At 40.0% G+C, this 23562-nt stretch overlaps 1 protein-coding gene and 1 long non-coding RNA gene across 3 annotated transcripts in view; one reads left to right on the top strand and one right to left on the bottom strand.

Moving 5' to 3' along the window:
- Window positions 1-6235: 6235 nt before the first annotated feature.
- Window positions 6236-23562, top strand: part of LOC120439491 (genetic suppressor element 1-like) — a 48514-nt gene continuing 31187 nt past the window's right edge. The window contains exons 1-3 of one of the 2 annotated variants that reach the window (XM_039610547.1): window positions 6236-6301; window positions 6556-6602; window positions 7052-7567. In XM_039610547.1, the coding sequence (XP_039466481.1) occupies window positions 6275-6301; window positions 6556-6602; window positions 7052-7259 (282 nt within the window). In that variant the 5' untranslated portion in view covers window positions 6236-6274 and the 3' untranslated portion in view covers window positions 7260-7567. Of the gene's footprint in view, window positions 6302-6555; window positions 6603-7051; window positions 7568-23562 lie in introns of those variants that run through there. The other variant, XR_005612658.1, reaches the window with a different exon arrangement.
- On the bottom strand, window positions 15178-18636 carry LOC120439501. The gene is made up of 3 exons (XR_005612668.1): window positions 18601-18636; window positions 15450-15538; window positions 15178-15336 (listed from the first exon to the last, which is right to left on the bottom strand). It is a non-coding gene; the product is annotated as an uncharacterized LOC120439501 (long non-coding RNA).

Raw genomic sequence — 23562 nt, 5'->3', positions numbered from 1 at the left:
GGATGAGGCACAGGAGGGGAACACACCTGGGAGGAATCACAGCTGACGAGACAGGGGAATAGCAAACAGAATACACTGACACCAGACACGAACCTCCAAAGTAAAACAGGAAACCAGAAACAACTTACAAGGAGGCAGAAGATGCTGCACTTAATCTAGAACAATAAACAACACTATAGAAACATACCAAAATATAAAGAACTGAAGAAGCCGGGTCAAGGTGACCCAGAACCGTGACAGGTTCAGTCAGTGTCTTATACACAATTTCATTTAGAAAAGAAAAACTTTGGTTTTTGATCCAGCAACATTTGATTTGGGCAGATTTGAAAAGTGTTACACTGAGCTGCATGTCTGTGTTGAGAAGTAACAGTTATATTTTTGTCGGCAGCCTGAATGTGAAGATGAGGAAGAAGAAGATCTGGATCCCCACAGACTGTTAACAAGATGACATCATAGATTTCAGGCCTTCTTTCATGGTTCCACTGTGGACTTTACTACAATCGACTGTAGGTAATGTTAAATACCCCAATTCTTTGATCTTGGAGCTGAAGGAAGAACAACACTCGGTGTTTAAATGCTCAGTCAACAATCACTTTAATCAATACACTCTTATTATTCCATACAAATACCATGAGCAATACAATCATCCAGATGTGCACAAAGAGGGTCACAGCAGATCTCAAAATGTCGGACCGTTACTCAAACTCTTATAGCCTCTGGTGGCTCCCACCTCGTCATAAACCTAAACATTCACTTTCTTTCTGTCTCTCAGTGAGTCTAAGTTACGATCTGGGCTCCCTGTTTTTCTGCTCCTGGCTAATGTGGGGGAGAAGCTCCCGTGCAGTACGCTCTGTTCTTTCTACAATCAGAAAAGCAAGGCCATGATTCTCTGCAGACAGTATTCTCTTTATAAATCAGCAGTATGAAGTACCATAAAACAGTGTAATTCATTCACAGCAAATCAGTCTAATAAATCTAATAATCTTCGCCTTTTTCTAAATCAGGAGTATAATGCAACCTAAAACTACATAATGATTTCACAATCTTTAATCAGCCGTAAAATGATTCAACAATTCTTTGATTAGAGGTATAATGTAACATACAACAGTGTAATAATCTCACAGTATTGATCCAGGTGTTGTTGTTATGTTTTTATGTGCCAGTGTTTTTCATTTTGATTATTTAAAAATGGAGATGCCATTTCCAATTACAGCAGGTTTGTTGCCACTAAATCTGTTCACTTTACTTTAAAACACTCAAGTTTAAGAACCGAGAGCAGAGGTCAGCAAACAAAATGTGAAAATGAGTGACGCAAAACTATGACCTTTCCTGGATATTCAAATTCCAACTTCCTCTGTGTTCTCCATGTGAGGTGGCTGTAGAGCAGGTCCTCTACCAATTGAAAGGTTGGTGAGTTGATCCTTGGCTCCTTAAATCCGCCAAATATCCTTAAAAATACGAACCCTGATGCATCCATCAGAGTGAGAATGTTAGATAGAAAGATAGAAACACAGAGGCCATTATTATTAGTGCTGTGGATTGTAAAGAACAATGTGGATTAGACAATCACTTAAACACTGGAATCCAAAGTGAAATCAAATAATCAATCGGATATAATGCAAATATATAAATAAAATATAAATACCTGCTTTGAATGGCAGAAAGATGTGAGAAAGTAAGAAAGACAGAGACAGGTGAGCTCCATTCACTCTCATCAGCAGAGAGAGAGAGAGAGCTGCACACTGTGCTGTAAACTCTTTAAAATACCTCAGTAAAAGCCTCCTCTGTGCCTACAAGGAGAAACTGAAACCGGAGCAGTTTCCAGCTCTGACTCTGTCTGTTTGTTCCACTTTCAGCAGAAAACCTTATTTGCTGCAAAAAGTGACTTCATCCTCACTTTACTGAGCTGCCATAAATAATACATTTATACTGCTAAAATAAATGTTAGAAAAATGTTCAATTTTCAGGGCAAATTTTTTTCCCTTTTTTATTCAGGTTCACTATGACCAAAACTACAGATTCAAACATCATGTCAGTCTTATAAGATAGAGCATCCACAGCAGTATAAAGTTTGTTCTCGGTTCAGAGGTCGCTCAGCAGAGAATTTTTGGTCAGCCTGTGTGAAATCGAGTCTTACGATTGGTCAGAATCAGCCGATGAAAGTAGGTCAAATGTTACCTTTTTATAAAGAAGGAATTAAGTTGAGAAAACAGTCCAACTTTTCTCTGCATCATTTCTTTTTGGGGTTTTGTGTGTTTGTGGGGACCTTTCTGTCTTTTCTACATCAGCAGATCATTGCAGGGTCTCTGTGGTCGTTGTTATTTTATCATCTGTTTTGGCTGTCGCTGGTTTATTCTTTCACTGCCTTCATCAGAAACTAAAAGTGAGAGTAAGTATGTTGTTGCTGCTGAGCAATCAGACTGACTCATCATTCACTTTCTTTTGCTCGTCTATATAAACTTTGTTGTGCCATCAGTGATGTCATTGCATCACTTGTGTTTCATTGTCATTGTTGTATATTGTTTATTAATGCCTGTTTGTTGTTGCACTGAATGAAGGTTCTGTGTCTGTAGTTTTTGTAAATCTGTTGTGTTTCAGGGATATTTAAATGCACTGCAGGTGTATTCAGCTGAGTAAAGTGAAAAAATCAACTGAAAATCAAATCATATGTATTATTCATTTAAATAAAACAAAATATAAAACACAGCTGATTTTATCGTTGTTTCTTTCCCCCAAGTGTTTTTACTGGACAGTAAAACCAGAAAATAGTCACCATGATGGTCCATATGTTGATTTAGTGGTTAGTTTGTTGCCTCACAGAAAAAAGGTTGCTGGTTAAAATCTCAGCTGGGCTCTTTCTGTGTGGAGTTTGTGTGTTCTCCAGCTTCCTCTCTGAAGATGTGCTTATTGGGTTCATCAGTTATTCTAAATTGTATGTGAGGAAACTAAAGTGCTTGAAGTTTAGATCAAAGCGCTGCATGGAGATAAAATCTGACTTGTGGTTAGAAACACTTTGGAGGGCAGTAAGACTGAAGTCAAAGCTCATGTGATCCACCTGAAATGCCTTTTTTGTTTTGTGCTCTAACTATTAATGCTTAATTAATACTGATTATTATGGATGATAATTATAATTATAATTATTTTTCTCAAACCATGAACCAGAGTGTCACAAGATTTAAAAATATAATCTAGACAAGGGCGTAGATTTGGCATGGACAGAAGGGACATGTCCCCACCATATCCAGTGATTATTGAATCGCTGGATATTGAGTTGTAATCTTAAATGGTTTAAAAGCATGTAGAATAGCATATGTAGGCAAGTATATTTGTCCCCTTTTATCAAGAAGCAAAGACAAAAAGGAAAAAGAAAAGAAACAGGGCAGGGTTCGGTGGTTGAATCATCCGTCCCCACCAATGCCAAAACCAAATCTACGCCCTTGTTATTAGCAGTAATGTAAAAGCTGTACAATATCTGTATTGACTAATAGCATATAAGGAGGAGTGCAGTGCTGCCAGCACCAGTGTAACCAGCAGAGCTTCCATTGTTCTCTGTACTGACATGTGTGAGCATTTATACTGGCAGGTGGAGGATGTTACACCATCACAACATTTTAAACAGTGTTGAATCTTTGCTGCAGGTTTGATCTCACAGATAAATGATCAAAGTCATCTTCTGTATCTAACAGATTATTGGATTGATTAAACAGTCATATATCCAAGTTAGTCTCTGGATGCTGTGCCACATACTGCTGAATCATTAATGACACAGCACGTTTTTGTTGCGTTAATATGACTTTCATGTTTCTCCATTATGAACGTTCAGAGTCGCTTACTTCACCTGACAGGTTCGCTTGTTTTTATTTGTTATCAGTCAGACACATTTAACATCTCTGAGTCTTCAGTACTGAACAGAAAGTGAGACCGAGTGGATTATTTTCATGAAGCTGAGCCTCGGAGTTTCTAAGTGATCCAAATACAAAGTAATTTAGGTGAATAAAGAGCGAGTCAGCTTCACAGGTCATTCATTCAGAGCGAAGCAGGCAGGGACTGATCGGACTGCAGCTTTTTCTTTGTCCGTCTGGACTCCAGTACAAGGTAAACGGATGTTTCCAGCTTCCAGCTGCATGTTAGTGCAGATTACAGTGAATTTTAATCAAAAACTGGCGGATGTGAAAAAGCTGAATTGACTATTATCAGCTGTGCTGTGTTGTCCGTCACTAACAGTGGTGACAGCTGTCAGTGAGTTACTGTAAAACCGGAAGAAGCTTAAAACGAGAAGATTGTCAGGCAGGTTCTGACTGTGTGAAGCGACTGTTCTGTTTGTTTTTAGTGGACACGATGGAGATGATTCACCGAGCAGGTCTAACGTGTCACGCATTTATGAGAGCTGTGTGTTTGTCAGAGGGGAGAAAGAGCAGAGTTACAAACACAACGTCTGAAACTAAAAGACTGATTGTTGATCCGGAATGATGCCGATTCAGTCCGCACACAGGCTGCTGCTGACCTCACGTTTCCACAAACGCACTTCGCTTTCATAAAAAAACGTGTAAGTTTGACAATCCGCCGTCATGTCTCCATTGGGAAGTACGTCTGACTGCCCACGTGGCTCGTTCGTCCAATTAGGTGTTTGTGCGTGTTTTGTAGTTTACTCTGGATTTGTAGTTGAAAGTTTTTAATAAATGAAATTAGTTGGTTATTAAACCTGAACTCGCAGTGAGGTTAAACAGTCAGTCTACACATTTGTGTCACAGCTGTGTCACAAATGTTCATAGAATTTTTCTTTAATGCTGTGAAAACCTTCCAGCCCTGCTGTTTGGAATCATCCATTTCAGTCCAGCACAGCGATGATCAGGGAAGATCATTTCTCTAACAACACTTTCTTTTAGCAAAGCTTTGATCTAAAAGACAAATCAGTCAAAATCTGTTATTAAAATGAGGCTGAAAGTATTGGGGACAAAACAACTTAAAAACACAAATCCGAGTGTTTGAATTTGGAACCGCAAACATCACTAAAACAAATCTTCTCACCAACTACAAGTTCAATGATTGCAGACTGGACTCTGCTCTGCAGCTTGGGGATGAAACATCTGTATCTGCCGTTGTCTTCAGGTCGATGATTGGAAGATTTGAACCAATCACCAGAACATCGCCTGGAAACAGACAGAAAATTAAACCTCCTGAACTCCCACAGAACGTCCACAGATTCCTGTAGACACACCAAAGACCTGGAGATCATGATCATGAAAGAACATGAGATCATGGCCTCTGTGCTGTTACTCAAGTCTTTCTTAATATATGCTACAAAATGTCAGACATAACCAGTGTGCAATTGTTGTCAGTGACGGCTGTTTGTTGTTCTGTTACAGGCTGAATGACCCTTGTGTTTACCGTCTGTGGTCCTGAATTTCTAACATTTTATTGTTATTGTTTATTTTATTGTTCATCGATGGCATGAACATGGGAGCATTTCACTGAAGAGCCTGAACGAGCCACAGTCACAACTCGGACGTGAGGCCTGAGTCAGTTAGGAATGAGGGCTGACAGCCCACCTGACTCGTTCGTCCAATCAGGTGTTTGTGCGTGTTTTGTAGTTTACTCTGGATTTGTAGTTGTTTACATTTTTCATGTTTTGCACGAACTTCATGAACTGGGTATTCCGGTTTATCTGGTGATTGTGTTGGCTGTGTTGTGTTGACGTACTGCTCTCTCTGCTGATATGAGTGAATGGAGATCACCCAGCAGTCTTTCTCACGGACTTTCATCTATATGCCAGTAATTAGGTGGGCTGGCTGTAGCTCAGGAGGTAGAGCAGGTCCTCGATCAATCAGAAAGTTTAGTACAGTCTGCAAAATCTGCCACATATTCTTGGGCAGTGGCGTCGTTAGGCCTATTTTAGGGGTGCTGAAGCCTCCCTAAAATATTCTTAAGCCCCCCTAAATAATTTGGTGTTTTTTGGTTTTTTTTTTTAACTTATTCGATTTCTTTTTTTTACAGAATTTGCAGACAAATTCAATATGAAGATGCAGGAGTATGAGTTTAAAGAAATAATAATATAAACCTGTCGCTATTCACATAAATATGATCATAACTCAGTTGGTCTCTTTCACTTTACACTGTTAAGGTAGCGTCAGTGCTTCGTTATCCAATCCATTCCAGTTGTTCACAGGGAACATCCACATTGCTGAAAATCCAGTCCTCGTTTTCGCTGCTACTTTACACTCCGCTGGTCTACACCTGCGGACACACTAGCGTACGTGCTGCAATCAGCTGAATCATGGATATACGCAAGTTTTTCAAGAAAGTAAGTCTTCATCACTGGCTGGCAGTAACAATTAGTTAGCTTCAGCTAACAGCAGAGAGTCCCATGTAATTAATGAACCAGGTGCTCCCATTTTGATTCATAAAAACCTGGCTAGCGCACTAAGTTAAATTGTTAGCATAATGTTAATTTCTGTCACTCGTTTTAGCTCTGAAAAATCGAGCTGAGCTCATTCAGGTATGGTTATCATCAGTGGAAATAATAATAATCACTCCTCCATCCCCATTAACCTGTAGGAGTCAGGGCAGAAGCGAGTGAGAGGGGAGAGATCTCTACTGGAGAGGTGAGTCAAAGATTTCACAGGATGGAGTCATTTGTGATGCAGACAGTCTGATTAGAATTTTATGGAACTCAATATGGAAATGAAATATGAAACATTTCAGTCATGGTACAACATATAAGACCTATTTAACTTGAGCTTTTATTTAGGAGAGAGCAAAGATATATATGTGTGTATATATATATATATATATATATATATGTCAAATTAGCCAGACCCACATATTTTTGAGGGTTCTATTTTAATATTACTTCAATTCAAGTGATTTAGTATTATTTTAGTATATTATTTAGTAATATTTTTCAGGGCTTTAAATTGCAACCATTTTAGTCAAAATGTAATGTTTGTAACTTCAAAATATTTGGGAGCAACAAATTACTGTGGCATGTGAGCAGAAGTCATGATATTAGCAATTTACATTACAATTCAGTATGTTTTAATGTATCTTGAAGGGGCAGGCAGAAGGAGAGGCTGAGGGAGAAAAAGGTCAACAGGCAAGTTCAAGTCAGAGAGAGCAAGGAGAGACAGAGGAGCTGCAGCAAATGGCTCGAGAGACAGAGGAAGATCAAGTTATTACAGAGAGAGGAGAGCAAACAGGCCAAGAGAGGGAAAATGATGAAGCAGCTGCAGCAACTCATTCTACTACAGGGTTTGATTTAGGTGACAAAGACACAGGGCCCAGACAGGTGAAGCTGAAGAGCTATTCACATGATACTTTTGGTACACAGAAGCGAGCATTTAACCACAGCTGGTTTGAAAAGCACAACTGGTTAGAATATTCAGTCAACCAGAATGCAGCTTTCTGCTTCCCATGTAGAGTGTTTGGCAAAAACATCAAACATGATAGTTTGTTCAGTAGCGGTTGCAAGAACTGGAACAAAGCTTTAGTCATCTTTGGCAAGCATGAGATGGCTCAAACACATAAGGACAGTGTTGTTACATGGAAAATCTACCAGGGAACTAGCAAACAGGGAAACGTTGCACAGATGATAGCAACTGCAAATGTGAGTGAGATAGTCGAAAGAAGAGAGTATCTCAGACGAATTGTTGCAGTCACCTCTATGTTAGGGAGACAGGGACTCCCTTTTCGTGGCCATGATGAAGGTGAAGACAGCCCAAACAGAGGGAATTTTCTTGCGTGCATGGAGCTTTTGAAGGAGTTTGATCCTTTTCTTCAAAAACATAATCCCCCATCAAAGGCACAGTATATCTCGCCAACATCCCAGAATGACATGATTGACTGTTGTGCCCAGGAAGTTACTAGTGTCATTGTATCTGAAATGACAAAGTCTAAAGTCTATGCCATCATGGCAGATGAGGCAAGGGATGAAAAGGCAGAGCAGTTAGCTGTTTGTGTCAGGTATGTGTCAGAGGGGACAGTGAAGGAGCGTTTCCTTGCACTAGCAGAGATAAAATCATTTGATGCCCAGTCCATTGCAAATGAGATTCAGCAGCAGATCCAAAATTATGGTCTTGCAGAGCTTAAGTGTGTAGCACAAACATATGATGGTGCAGCCGTTATGAGTGGCTCCACTGGAGGTGTACAAGCACATTTTAGAAGGCTCCATCCATCTATGTGCATTGTTGTGCTCATCAACTCAACCTGGTTTTGTGCAATACTTGCAAGGCTGTCCCAGAGGCTGTGGAGCTTTTCAGCTTGTTGGAGTGTGTGTATTCTTTCTTCAGCACCTCCCTAGTCAATCATCATAAGTTCATGGAGACTCAGGCAAAGCTTGCATTGACAAAAACTGAGCTTGTGCAACTTTCAAACACTCACTGGGCATGTCAGTTGCGATCAATCAGTGCAGTTCTTGAGACATTGCCTGCCATTTTGGAGTGCCTTTCTGCAATTGGATCCCCCATAGCTGTTGGTCTCAGAGCAAAGCTCTACAAGTTCTCAGCAGTCTATGCACTACTGATGTTTCAGTCAATTCTGTCTGTAACCGAAGGACTCCACAAATTCCTGCAGAAAGAGACTTTAGACCTGGCAGAAGCTTTTATCTGCAAACAAGCTGTGTGTGACACACTTAAGGGCAAACACTCAGATGCATTTGCTACAGAGTTGTATGAGAAAACCAAGGCCCTGTGTAACACCCACAGTATCCCTGAACCAGGTGCCAAGACAAGGCACAAACAGAGGAAAATGGAGATTTTGTCCTGGAGGCAACTGTGGGTTCACGCACTGAATTGAATAACTCAGACACATTGAAAAGAGAGTTACTTTTCCCTCCTGTGGATCGGATGGTTGGCGAGCTTGATCAAAGATTTTGCAGTGTAGATGCAGGGCTGCTAAAAGGCATCCAGGCATGCAGTCCTAAATCTGAGAACTTCTTCAGTGAACCACACTTGAATCAACTTGCAAAGCACTACAGACTTGACATGAAAAAAGAGGAGGTTCTGGTGGCCAGAAACTTTCTTACCCGGAAAACAGAGGCTGGATGTCCACCCAAAAATATGTTGTCTGTGTACAACCTTCTTGATTCAGACATGTTTCCCTCTCTGAAGGCAACCATCCAAGTTGCCTTAACAGTGCCTGTCAGCAGCTGCTCGTGCGAAAGGTCCTTTAGTGCACTGCGTCGAATGCACTCCTGGCTGCGTCAAACAATGGGTCAGAAAAGACTTCACAGTCTTGCAGTCATGTCTATTGCAAAAGACACGCTTCAGCATCTGAGTCACAACAGAGTGATTGACCGATTTGCCACTCTTAAAAACAGACGTCATTCTTTGATGCTTCCACCCACCAAGTAACTCGTGATTGCAGCCATAAAAATGATGGACTTTTTTATGTTCAGTTTTTTTTCTTGTTATTGATGCAGCAAACACATTTCCTCTGTTTTCTTGTTGTACTGTATTATAAAACAGACTGAAATAAAACAATAGATCTATTGGTGGCCTAGGATGTTTAATCTGTCCAAAAAAGTAGGAAAACAATTTCTCAGTCTTTGTTTTCTGTTTGTGAAATCATGTGCTCATTCACTACGTTCGTTCATATCGTATGCATCTCTTGGGGGCTAAGCCCCCCCTGTCCTTAAAACCTAGTGACGCCCCTGTTCTTGGGCAAGATACTAACCTTGAGTTGCTCTCCAATGCATCCATCCAAGTGTGAGTGTTCGGTAGAACATGTGCTGGAATGAAAAGGTTGAATGAGGCATGTTGTGTAAAGAGCTTTGAGTGCTGTTGATATGAAATTATTTGAAGTGCCTCAATTCTATGCTTTATATTAATTAAAATGTCATATAACCATATAGTGTAGTTTTAGGTGGACAGAGCGCTGAAAATAAAGGCATTAGACCATGTTTCTTTGGGGGGTAGAATGCTGTAGACTCTCGCCCACGCTTACCCGGGAAAAAGTAGATAACAGGGGACCATTTTCTAGTGGAAAGTTACTGAAACACTGTTGTTTAGACTAGAATAGAACAGAGCTGGTAATAAAACTGTTAGGGGCGCACCACCATTTTGAGATCCGTGGCATCGTGTCATGCAGGATGCATCTCCCTCCTAGAAGTATTGTGTAAGAGAATGTGTGAAATCTCTTCTCCCCTCTATTTTTCTTTGTCTCCCTCTCTTTCTTTCATTCTTTCTCCCTGTCCTATCCCCCAGTCATGTCTGTCCTGTCTGTAACAATCGAAAATAAGATAAATACATAATTTTAATAAAGGTCATTCAAATGGACCAATATGGCAAGGCCATGATGATCCACTTGGTAAAGTAAACTAATGGCTAAAAGATCAAAACGGGACAAAAAAAGAAGAAAATAAACCGCACACTGATGTGTTAATAATCCGAATTATTGAACAGTTAATGGAGATCAAGTTCTTCATGTGAAGGCTGAGGAGAACTTTATAACATATTTGTATTTGTTTGTATGTGCTTTAAATATTTGTCACTTAGGCAAAAGTGTATTTTCTTATTAATCATCTTGTTGCTATTAATATGCACGTAAACAGCAGTTATTAGTTTAATAAAGGAACATAAAATATACAAGGTTGTAAACCTCTTTGCCAGTAATTTAGAATAGCTGTTTTCTTTGGTTGTTGTCATGACAAAATTAAAATCAAAAGGAAAATTGTAGGCCTAGATACAAACTCAGTAACCTAAGCATATAAGCCAGGGGTGTCGGAATCCAGGCCTCGAGGGCCGGTGTCCCTGCAGGTTTTAGATGTGTCCTTGAACCAACACAGCTGATTTAAATGTCTAAATTACCTCTTCAACATGTCTTGCAGTTCTCCAGAGGCCTGGTAATGAACTAATCATTTGATTCGGGTGTGTTGACACAGGGTGGGATCCAAAACCTGCAGGACACCGGCCCTCGAGGCCTGGAGTTTGACACCCCTGATATAAGCATACCACTGTATTTAAATCGCTAGGAGCACAATATAGTTTTGTCTCAGCCTGCTGCACAGACACAATGTATATGGAAAAACTCATTTGATATCTCTATAAAAGCCATAAACTATTTGCTTATTTTGGGAACATTTGGCGCACATGAAACAAAGGCACCTGAATTCTCAGTGTTTTGTTGGAGTCAGTCCTCGGGAGGGTGCTGTGGGAGAATCCAACAGGTTTTCAGGTATGGACGCCTTCATGTGCAGTCGGGAATATTGCTATTAGACATTTCTACCCAGTATGAAAAGACGAAGCTCCAAGCCTTGCGACTTGGTTGTATAAAAACTGCATACACATTTATCATTTACATGCTTTAAAATTGATGAGTAAATGCTGAAGGTTTGTTTGTTTGTGTTTTACTTTTATTTTTTTATTTATTTTTTTATTTATTTTTTTGGGGGGGGGGTAATTGAGTAATTAACTGAAACGCAAGGTTGAGCTAAGGTTAAATGAAACTAGTTGCTATACCGCAAACTTTTAAAGGTTTTCTTCAAAAGTAAATCAAATGTTTAATTTATTAATTAATGGGTTTAAAAATAACTTCGAACTGTTCCTTTAACTCACAATTTCGCTTCAGAAACCAGAGCGAGCAGAAGATGGGACGCTTGGTAAGGTCATCGAGTGACTCGGGATAGTTACTGCCTGACTACTTTTGCTTTCGGATTTTTTCCCTCAGAGGTTTAGGGTTTGGGTACGGGAGCAGCAGGAGAAAAGGTCAGTAAATTACGTTAAAATACACGGATTGCAAATAGTTTTGTTACACGTGACCTTAATGTGTCTGCAGTAATGTTATGGTCATCTGCTATTACTCGAGCGTGTTTGCAGCTTGAGTAAAAGTGTTAACGGTGTTCTGACTGATAGGTTTGTAGCTTGAACCTATTCGCTGGAACGTTGAAGGCAATGTGATTACACAGCAAGCAAGACACGAGTAGGCAACATTCTTTATGTTTCACGTGCACGGGAGAGAACTGGACAGGCGCCGTTCCTTCGCTTGACCCCAGTTGCTCTCAGCCAGGTTCCCCATAGCACTCCTTTTATTGTGGTTACTTGAATATGCATAGGGTCATTAACATATAACGGCTTACATAGGTACACATGTGAACAAGGAATACCCTGCCTGTGGTTTTGTAAGTGCGTGTGTGTGTGTGTGTGTGTGTGTGTGTGTGTGTGGGCTGCTGACCAAAAGGGTCATAAAGCAGGAACAACATCCTAGGTCATAAAGAGGGTAACCTCCCCACACCCAATCTATGGTTCACCCTAGATAACACAGTGAAGCCATACAAAGGGCAGGAAGTTTTACCACATCAAAAGAAGCAGATCTTCCAGATAGGATGTATCTGCAATAAAACACTATAGCCCCTCACCCAGAACCTCGAGAATCTGAGGAGGGGAGAACAAAAGAATTCCTTTCAACACACAGTTAAAGTACAAATGGTAAGAATAAAAATGACAAACATTTAACAATTCACTCTAACATTTCCCTCCTGTTTTGTGATTTTTATGCTCCAAATTATTCCTATGTAGTATATTCTCAGCCATGCACCTCTTGCTTAACATTTCACCGCAGGCGTCATTCATACACAGGCTTCTGTCATGTCATTCATTCCAGTCATTTCATATTGTTGTAAAAGTACATAATTAACAAATGTATCAGAAATCATTTTAGTTAACAGTGATCTTATACATGGTAAAATGCATCCTATACATAAGCAAACAAATGAATTGTTACTTTAATAGTTAAAATAAGAAAGCAACACTTCAAAAACACTCCAGTTTGGTGGTGCTCCTCCGCAAGACATGTAAATAGCATGTCTCTCTGTAGAGTGGTTTAAGCTCTATAGGGCGTCATAATTGTCTCTTCCAGATGTTCCCATCACTGTCCATAGGACCAGAGTCCAAATGTATGTAGAATAGACATTCAAACATACCAGTTGAGTTTGTTGTTTGTCAACATGGGTCTCAGCTATCGTGAAAGCTGCAGTCTAGTTTTACAGCCTCTGCCAACCCCCATCACCTCACTTCAGGCCTCCTTGTCCTGTGGGGGATATTTACGACTCCTCCATTGTCCATCCTCTGCAGGAAAAACCCTCTGTGTAAAGGGTGCTGGATCCAGTTATCTTACTGCTGTTATGATCCCAGCAGTCGTCAGTGTGCCATCGTGTGCATAGTACAGTGACACAGCATTAGGTGATGTTCATAGGAAACTGCTATCATCACCACCATAGCTTCTGGTTCCTGTGCTTTTCACAGAATCATGATGCCATCCTTGGACTCCCCCTGCGCTGTCGATGGAGCTTCCCAGATAGCAAGGAAACATTGAACCAATGTTGAGTCAATATCAGGCTACGTCATTGAATCAACGTTGAAGTGTGACGTTGATCTAACGTCACTCTTGCACCCATTTTTAACGTTGAAACAACGTCAGGTTTTGATGTTGAATCAATGTTGAAACCTGACATTGTTTCAACGTTATATTTTCTAATACTCTTGACATTGAAACAATGTCAGACTCTGATATTGAAACACTGTTGAGCTATGGTGTTGATTTTCCACCTCTTTCGCACTTTTTTTTTTATTAAAACATCAGTTAAATCATGACTGGAAATCTACCTTTCTTTATAGTTATTTTAACCAATACTAAACTACTGCATGTTTCCATCAATACTTAAACCACCTAAACACATAATTGCACTGCGTCCTCAAACTGGACACCCTTTATAAAAATGAAATCTCACAATGTATCATGTCAATATTAATATCCTAAAATAGAAAAAAAGCATTGCATGTGATGTAACAGAGAAAAAAAATTTAAAAAAAAGGTCAATAGACATGTTGTGTTTGCTAAATACTTTATTTATACACAGTTTTTTATTTTACATTTATATTTTAATATAACTTTGTAGTTTTTAACTCTCCCCCGGGATGGGGACGGATGATGTGCGTCCTGCACCACCCAAACGGTCTGGGGCGTACCGTAGCCACTTCTGCACTGCCTGTGCAAAGAGAAACTCTGACATTGAGTTTGCCCCTATCTGCTGCGTCAGGCCATCTAGGACAAAAACCGGACATAGGACATGTGAAACACACCCAGCAGATCAATCGATCCCTTTATTGTTCACTTTTGCCTCATAAAACTACAATAAACGGTAAAACTTACCAAATATGCATCTGCACAGCGCAGTATCTTTAAATGCCCTTTTTTGCTTCGTGTGGTCCTTTGTTTTTTTCCCTGCCCAGTTCAGTAGTGAGGCCAGCTCATTTGTAATGGCATAAGCCATTACACGGCGGACTCGCACCTCAAGTGTGGTCCCTCCAATCAAGGCAAAGCGTCTCACCTATAGACACATTTTAAGAGATGGATTTAGCGTGTCTCATGTCTTAAATGTTTATGCAAGTGCTTGTGTGTATGTGGATGTTATGCATTTAAATCACATCTGACAGCTATTACACTTTATAGTTACAAAGTGTACATAAGCTTTATATACTTACCATTGCCTTAATTGCCTCTTGCGACGTAAGAGCTGCCTCTGCATGGTTTAGCTCCTCAATGCTGTTTAAGGGCAAATCCAAAGGGAGTACCCCAGCATCTAGAGATTCATTTGAGCCGGTACTGCGGATGGCTCTGACCTCCTCACGCAGTTCGTTGACAGATCTCGTCAGGTCTGACAGCATTGTTAACATCTTTTGTGCGGTTGCATCTGTTTCAAAGAACAATTCCAGAAAGATTAATGGCTTAAGCACTGTGTGGCGAAAAACTAATATATCCATAAGTGATGGTGTAACATTCTGCATTCAGTTTTTAGTTGTTTTAACTGCTAAAAGTGTTTGCTAGTTTTTGCCTGTCACGTATATATGATATTTGTATATGTAGCTTGCCATCACTAGTGCGTGAATGTGTGTGTGAATGGGTGGATGACTGAATGTGAAAAGCGCTTTGGGGTCCTTAGGGACTAGTTAAAGCGCTGTGCAAATATAGTCCATTTACCATTTATGACATGTAAAAACTGAAATTCCAAGATGTTCGAACTTGCCTTGTAATAGTGGCCTCACAGAGTCTCTGGAATCTACAGAAAAACAAATCACAACACGATGACATTCAGCAGTATAAACGGCTTTATATCTGCTTTTGAAGATAAGTGCACAATGACATTGTGATTCAGCTTTAAAACAATATTTAAAAGCATACCATCTATTGGGAAGGCCTCGACATCATACTCTGCATGCTGGGGAGATTGTAAAGGTGTGTCGTTCGGAATGTTCTCCTGGAGTGGCGAATGGTGCCGGAAGCTGGGAGGGGCATTATGATGTCTGCTGTCAGTGGGCTGGGGGGAAGACTGCGGAGCGGTCAGTGCTGTATCGAAAAAGAAAAATTTTTTAAAGTACTTAAGAATACAGACAACTTGTCCAAGAAGTTTCCATGTGTCACACACAGTTATGTACAGACACTAGACATTATTTTATTACCTGGTATTGTCACTCGAGGGGCCTGGGGAAACCTTTTTTTTGTGGGCTGCTCGTCCTCTGAGTCACTATACGTGTACAGGGGATTTGGTCTAAAGAAATAAGTAGAAAAAGTTCATAAGTAATTACAAATGTGCGTTTGGCATATTTTGTACACTTTGACTTGTAAAAACACACACACAGGAAACAGAGATGTGCACGATGGTGCAGTATACAATGAATTTTTGAAGTGCACAAGTGTACATTTTATGTGGTTATATTGCAGTATTCAAGCATCACAGATATGTACAAAAGACAAAATTATAATTTCTGAACAATCAAAGATATGTTTGTGAATAAAAAAAGTCTTACTTGTGCTTTCTTTTAAGAGTGGTCTGAGTTTCAGCTTCGGACTGAAGGTCAGACGTATCACAGTGTTCACTGAGATATTTCTGGAGACTGCGTTCGGCTTCTTGAAATGTGTCTGGAAGTACAAACACAATGTATAGCCACACAAATAGTAGAAGACGAAAAACTTGTTATAGTTACATTTATACAACACCAATCTAGATGATACCCACCATGGCTTATGAGAAGCCGGACTGGTGCATAGGTGAGCCATGTTGCACCAGGATGAACTCTCCTCTTTACTGCGGCGTGGATCCTGAATGTGTCTCGCGGAGGATATGGAGGCCATGACAATTTCTCCCCATTTAACCAAGAACTAGGGACTACTTCTGTACCACCAGTGCTGAACTGCACAATGCACCAGTCTTTCATTTTTAACTTTTTATAAAATTTGGAGTCTTTTCTTGCCCTGTCTAGGATAAACAGGAAACAGATAATTACAATATATTTCATAGTCACTATAAAACTAAATGTATTGACAGAACTAAATAATAAATAATAATTTAAAATATATATAGGCAACAATTACATGCAAACCCAATTAAAAAAAATGTTTTTTTTTTTTTTATTGACTATGCATGATTGGCAATGCAATGAAAGCTGTGTTGTCTGGACAAAGAAAATATTTGCCAGAAATATTATTGAGCCTTGTAATGCCAGGTCTGCTATTCAGCTGCGACACTCTGTAGCATCCAATTCTGGATGACGGTAAGGGGTACTGAAAGTAAGACTCTTTGTGACAAAACTTTTGGAAGATAACAAATGTCTCACCATCTACTTCACACAATGTTGGATTAAAGCAATGTCATCGACTACCTGCACACAATTGTCCCCATCCCCTACCGACAAGATGTACTTTTCTGTCACTACTTTCTTGTACTGCTCTGAACGGTGTATCGGAGCCACAAGTGGACCATCATGATGCTGATGCATTAACTTTCGAGCTTTTGTTGGCGGTGCTGGCTTCACATCCGTTTTTTCAGAAAGTCTTTTACAATTTGTTGTAAAGGCAAGTGAGGCTTATGCAAGAGATGTTTAATCTGGCCTAAGTAATTTTCATAGGGAAAGCAGCAATGTTATCCAACGGGCCAAAGAGTCGATATTCTTCTGAAAGGTGTGTCAGCTGGTGTACATTGTATGTAATTTCATCCTTACCATACAATTACCAAGTGAGAAACAAATGACACCAGGAATTCATTGGCACAATCAACCATTTCATTAGACATAGAGGGGGATAACAGCAGATGCATTGCTACAGAAAACAACATAAAGTTATCATAGAACTCAACTGGAATGCTATTCCTAAGCACTATGGGCCCTGTGTACAACATAAACATTCGCAACTCTGTTGCTTTCCATCTATCAATTTCAGACAATTCCCTTGGCTTGCGGTTAAACTCATTTGGTGTATAAGGCCGCAGAGCTTTCAACTTTTCTGAAATTTCAACTACTGTTCGACTGGACAGCCTTGTTGCAAGTACTTTGCCCTTTATCCACAAGTATATGAGTTTTCTTGTTACTCCAAGACAACATAGATGCATATAATCCAAGGGAAACATTGTTATCATCTTAACCATACCAGCTAAAGGAGACAATGTTTGATTCAAGTGGTGGTCTTCATCAGTCATCAACTGAAAATCTGAATCTGTTCTAAGCTTTGCATTAAGTTCAGGGTACGTCATTTTGTTCCTCCATTCACCTACTTGAACACATTTATCACAACCAGAATAACCATTATGAGCCTTTATGTTTTTGATGAAAGCTCTTGCAGGGGCATCACACACAAATGAACATACTTTGACAGTTATCTGGCAGCTATTGTAGATAATGCCATACTTCAAAATGTGCCTGAGGTCCTTCACAAATGGGTCCAAGAACTGAACTACACTTTTTGGCTTACCAAGACCACAGTAGAGACCAACAAGGAATGGTGATTTTGTGTAGTCAACATTTGCAATTGCAAGAATTGGCCAGAACTGAAGTTTACTGCTTTTGAAAAGGGGTAAACCATCTATATTAAACTGCAATTTTATGTTGTTCAAGTTGGCAGGCAACATCAATGATTTTAGTCGAGAGACCAATCCTTTAGCCAAACCAAAATGATGGTATTCCCCACCATCCATTTTTATTGTGTTTATTTGACCTTGCGTCCGGAGAACTGTCCTGGCATCTTTTGGTAGGTCTGGGTGAAACACACGCAAAATTCCCAAGAGTGCTGTTACTGCCACCAGCGAGACTGAAAATGTAGAAGCCCAGTATCTTAAACTTGTTATTAAGAAGTCATTATTGGGCGCTTCGTCATCAGCTTCAGCATCACTAATATCAGAATCAAACGGTGGTGCATGGCAACCAAAGCTGTCAAAACTAAAGTCATAGTCATTATCCTTGTCTGGTGACACAAAGGTCTCACATACTTCTGAAATGTGCTCATAGCGACCGGGAAATACAGGACTGTCTATACCCGGGTGACAACAGTGGGACACACCAGACTCTTCTGCAACCTGCGGTAGCTTATTTTCAACCTGTGCATTGCTCTTTTGTTTATGTTTTTCAGCAACCATCTCATTGAAGTGCCTGAGTATATCTGACTCTGCTGCCTCAACCATTTTGCGTAATTTGCGCCTCCTTGACCAGCGTGATGTCATTGTCAGTGTTTATCAGATTTAACAAATATATTGCTATTTTAATAATATTGCTGTATTTGTAATTAGCCAAATAAGCAAAATGTTTAACAATAGGAACGTTTTTAAGGACGTGAGTTTCTTACGTATTGATGGGTGGATGGTAGTAACCAAATGTGATCTGAAAAAAAGAGGAGAAATAAGGAACAACGTCAATAAAGAGGGAAAACTAGATACAAAGACAGCTCATAGAAGATGAATCGAGTCATTTGTGCGAAGGGACAGTTACTGTGTGTGTAAATGTAAGCATTTAAACACTGAATATACTTAAATTAACAGTATTTTGTCTAAGGCTGCCATTATAGGATTTCATAGCACCGAGACAAAAACGTAGCGCAGTGTGACGTCACATTTGGCGCCGACCGTTGACTCTGCGTTTGCTCAGTTTTTCTGGTCCACACATAAATACAAAAACGGAGTTTTCGAAAATATCCACCCTGGCAGGCGTTTTTAGACATCTCCATTGTCAGTGACCAAAAACGCTGTTTACGTGCGGACGAACGCTGCACACGCAATTGGTAGTTGAGCGTGCAATGTAAAATTGAGCGTGCAACGTAAAGTTCGGTGAGCGTGCAACGTAAAGTTCGGTGAGCGTGCAACATAAAGTTTGAATTGAGTGCGAATTGAAGCGGCTCTCCAGTCATTAAAAGTAACAAAGTCCTTGAACACATTTATAGAGTTACCATTACGTTTATCAACCACATAAAACAGATGTATAATTTTTTTTTAGTACTAAGCAACAAATGAGCGAAAGTCAAGCGCCGAGGCGACGGCAAGAACAAAGGAAACCTCGAAGTGTTAAGCTAGCTTTCTAAGGGAATAACACGAAAGTAGGAATCGAAAATGTTTTCTTTGTTGATATACTTTGTTCACATTGCAATTTATTTGTTGCCGGATTGTAAGAAGTAGACACAATTTCGGGCTCCCATTTTGTGGGAGCGTAAATAACAGTAAAAAAAAACTTGTTAATGTACAACATTAGCAAGTTTTTAACTGTTATTCAAATGCAAACATGGACATAACGAGTAGAAAAAAAATCATTCTTACCTTATACTAATCGTGGTGCAGGCCAGTGCAGTGCATGAACTGATGCCTCCGGTCAATTCCGCTGCGAGTAAATCAAATGTCCCGCTCTACTGTACAAGACAATGAATACCTGGGGGGATGTACCAATGTGAGAGGGGTGCTGCGGAATAGTCCAAGTGATCGCTGCTTTACTTTCCCGGCCAACTATACATAAATTGCACATAAACACGATTTTTTATAGCTGGTGAACTAGACCAAGTCATTGATAACAAATGAACAATAAATCTACTTTCTCTGGTACTTTATACCCGATCAGTTGCAATGCAATTTAATGCTCAACTACAAATCGATGGTTTTTGATGGTGACCGGAGCCGAATGATCGTCAACTATAAATAGACGTTTTCTCGACGTTGTTGTTGTCACCTGGTCGACTATAAATAGATCAAATATCAATGACAAAAAAACAACGGTAAATCAACATTGTTACAACGTCCCAATAGTAAGACCGTCGGTTTACCACAGTATTTCAATGTTGTTACAACATTGGCATTTCAACCCCGACCATATCCGACGGTTCGGATGAAAAATCAACATAGATTCAATGTCAGCTTGCTATCTGGGTTGGCACGCTCCCCTCATCCTTCAGGTGCCCGTCTGTCGTCCACAATCTTCTCTGTTGGCCTCTGGGAAGCCCCCTTGGCACAGCTCTCATCCTTCGCAGCTTCGTGGTCCTTGCTGTGGCTGTGGAATCTGATCTCCCAATGGGCCCCAAACAGCTCGACCTTTGACCTCAACCCCTGCCTGGGCTGTCAGCTCTGCCTGGAATGGGTTGCTTCTTACTGGGCCTCTGAAGATTTCTCAGGAGATTCCTTTCAGCAATACTTTAACTGCTGCACCTATATTTCCTTGCTAGGAGGAAAAACTTCTATTTGGAGAGCATGTAAAGCATCATCAAACCACATTCTTTAGTTCAGCGAGCTTCATTTATGGACCATCAAAGCCTCATCTGAACATGGATGCACCACTTTACATAAGTTTAATACCCATAAATGAACTGTTAATCACACAAAAATCATAAAACATAGTTTAGAAAACATAGAAAAGATAATTTCATGTAATTCATGTAATTCTGGACCCCTCCTCTTGACGCATGGACACTCCCATGAGTCAACTCATCAAACCTAGATTCCTGTCTTAAAGAAAAAGGTTAGCTAGATCATGTCCCAGGCAACATCAGGGCGTCTCCCCCTCTGGAGCAGCACCACCCCGGACCTATAACCTGCAGTAAAAGATGTTAGTGTGTTTTGCACAATAAGTTTGCTTCACATCTGGCTCCGCCTGGAGCCATCATACACACCATCATGGCCTGGAAAACAAGATCTGGAAGTGAAAGTAAACTTCACACTTATAAACAATTGTATCATAAGTAGCAATAAAGCACTCAGCATCAGCAGGACAAGTACCACGTGCAGGTTTTCTCAAATCAGTAAACTACAATTATTGCCATAATTTGCCTCAGACATGGATCATCCCATGTACTCAGTTAACATTAGTGTAATCGGTGACTTCCCTTAAGCAAAGTCACTCCATGTATTTAACACTAGGAGCTCAGTAGTGGCCAGCTAATGAGCCCCATATTAAACTATTCCATAAACACTGCATCTCTTAGTTGCTTTCTCATGTTACTTGTCCGTCTCTGCTGAATCCTCTACATGCACTCTTAGAAAAACAAACATTAGCAACACACATGGATAATCCTGGTGATCAGGCACAAGTTGACAGGTTCCAGAGGTGCTACAAAAAGACCATAAAGTTAGCCATCCATAGCTGTGGAAAGAAGTAACACTAGTTTCAACACAGGAAATGTCTCACATGTTATTCACATCGTCAAAGTAACCTTCACATTTCCCCAACAACACAGTGTAACAGCATCACCAACTCATAACCTGTAAACACAGTTTTCTTCACACGTAAACCCAGAAATCCTGTAGTAAAAAACATCAACCAGCTATCCTGGTATAAATCACATGATCAAATCACATGAAGAACTGTAATGCTGTAGAAAAGTTAGCGCTGCGCAGGTGTATACACACTTTCTCACAGTTACCTCTGTGAGCAACACAAGGTAGTGAATAACACCCCTGGTAGATGCACAGACACAGAAAGTGGCATTTAAAAGGTTAAATCGGTACAGCCAAAGCTCACGCAACCTCAAATGTTGCTGTCCTCTTTCTGCTCCTGTAAAAAGAAACACACATAGATTCATCTGCACCTTTGTCAGGTGGGGGTTAACTTCGCACAGTGATGTCAGTCAGTCTGTCAGCTTCTGTCCGCTTTTACCAGTCAGTCAATTTTATTTTCTCTCACTCATTCATTCATGCATTCATTCATTCTTTCTTTGCTGACAGTGGGAATTACCGTCACATTTTCATTTCCACTTCTCAGCAAAATGACGTCATTTCAAAAAAGAAAAGAAGAACTTTTAGATCGGATTATCTCGCTGAATCCTTTTTGGGCAGGGACTCATTTTCTAATTGTCCCGGATAAGTGACTTTCTCCTGAGCCCATTTTAATGTGGAGAAACTCACTTGCAACAATTTTCTCGACGACGCGTCGTATAGCGCTTCCGTTCTAATCGTGCAGATCTGCTCAAACAGAGATTATCAATAAAACTTTCAGTGCACTGTGAAAGTATCAAAATAAAAAGGCCTCATTAAGTCATGACACATGCTCCTCATCTCAGGAGGGTAAATCATACTATTAGCATGGTTTATCATACCATCATACTAATTGGCAGGCTCAACTTCACAACAAAAGAAAAATCATCAGCTAGATAAACTCCAAACCAACCATCAGCCACACAACACACAACATAAGCCTCATGTCTCATTAGCTATGAATTTTAATCCCCAGGACTGTACTTTTTACTCATTTAGGCCACAAATTTTATTTAGTTTTCCTTTTTTCCCCATCATCATAAAACATGTGACATGTTGTCATACATTTCGCAAAAGACGTTTGTTATGTATTCAGAGTTTGGTATCTGGGTGCAGGATTCACTCGCACATCACAACAGGAAACTCAGTATTTAGAGTCTCCACTCTAACAAACTCCAACACGTCTCATTCACTCGTGCTAGAATTCAGTCCCCTTTCATTAATCTAAGAACCATCAACTAATTTGCATATCAGCTATTAACCCACTAAGATGACAGGACAACAGAAATGCATGTTCAAAATATTATCACAAAAATAGAATTTCCCTCATACAGTAAATTACTTGTGCTGCATCAGTCAGGCAGAAAGCATCTCCCAATTTACTATATTACCAACTAAATTTATTATCTGATCACTGGTTGGTCAACCCAGAATCTTTTTTTCCCACAAAAGTTAAACTGTTGTCCTGCAACCGAGAGAGTTAACTGTCAGCATTGGATAAATTCAGCATTTGATAACAAGTGTCTGCTAAATTTACACTATTTTAGCACTGATGAGAGATAACAAGCTGATCTTCATTGCATGTATGTTTGTGTTATTAGGCAGGTTTAATCAATGTGCCTGTGGAGCTGCATCTCCAGCAGAGCATGTTCTTAAAGCTGCCTTTCCTACACACTTCTCTGCTATTATTTGATCCTTTCTTAACTAATGTGCTGTGAGTCCACTGGTCTTTGCATCACACCAGGTGATAAACAGACTCACATGCTCAAGATGCTGCCTAATCTTCATGAGCTCTCTTGTGTTTGTGTTAGTAGGGTTAATGCATGTTCTGCTTGTGTGTGTGATTTTGTATATGTTTCTTTTTGTAGTGGCTCAGACTCCTTCACAATTTTCCACTTAAGCAGTCAGTTTTCTTTTCCCCAGGTTTGCTAACCCAAATTTTGATTTCCCACATTAAACAACAGCTTTCCTCTGTGTCCTTACTTACTGCTCTCACTCTGTTGTCCTCTCCCACTTCAACAGTCCAATAGCCGGCAGTTCTTCTTCAGCTTTGTCCTGTGTTCCACTGTCTCATCTTGCCATTT

The sequence above is a fragment of the Oreochromis aureus genome, linkage group 3 (genome assembly GCF_013358895.1).
Source record: "Oreochromis aureus strain Israel breed Guangdong linkage group 3, ZZ_aureus, whole genome shotgun sequence".
NCBI classification, from domain to species: domain Eukaryota; kingdom Metazoa; phylum Chordata; class Actinopteri; order Cichliformes; family Cichlidae; genus Oreochromis; species Oreochromis aureus.
Note: the sequence above shows the minus strand (reverse complement) of the source record. Positions and strands in the feature narration are given on the sequence as shown.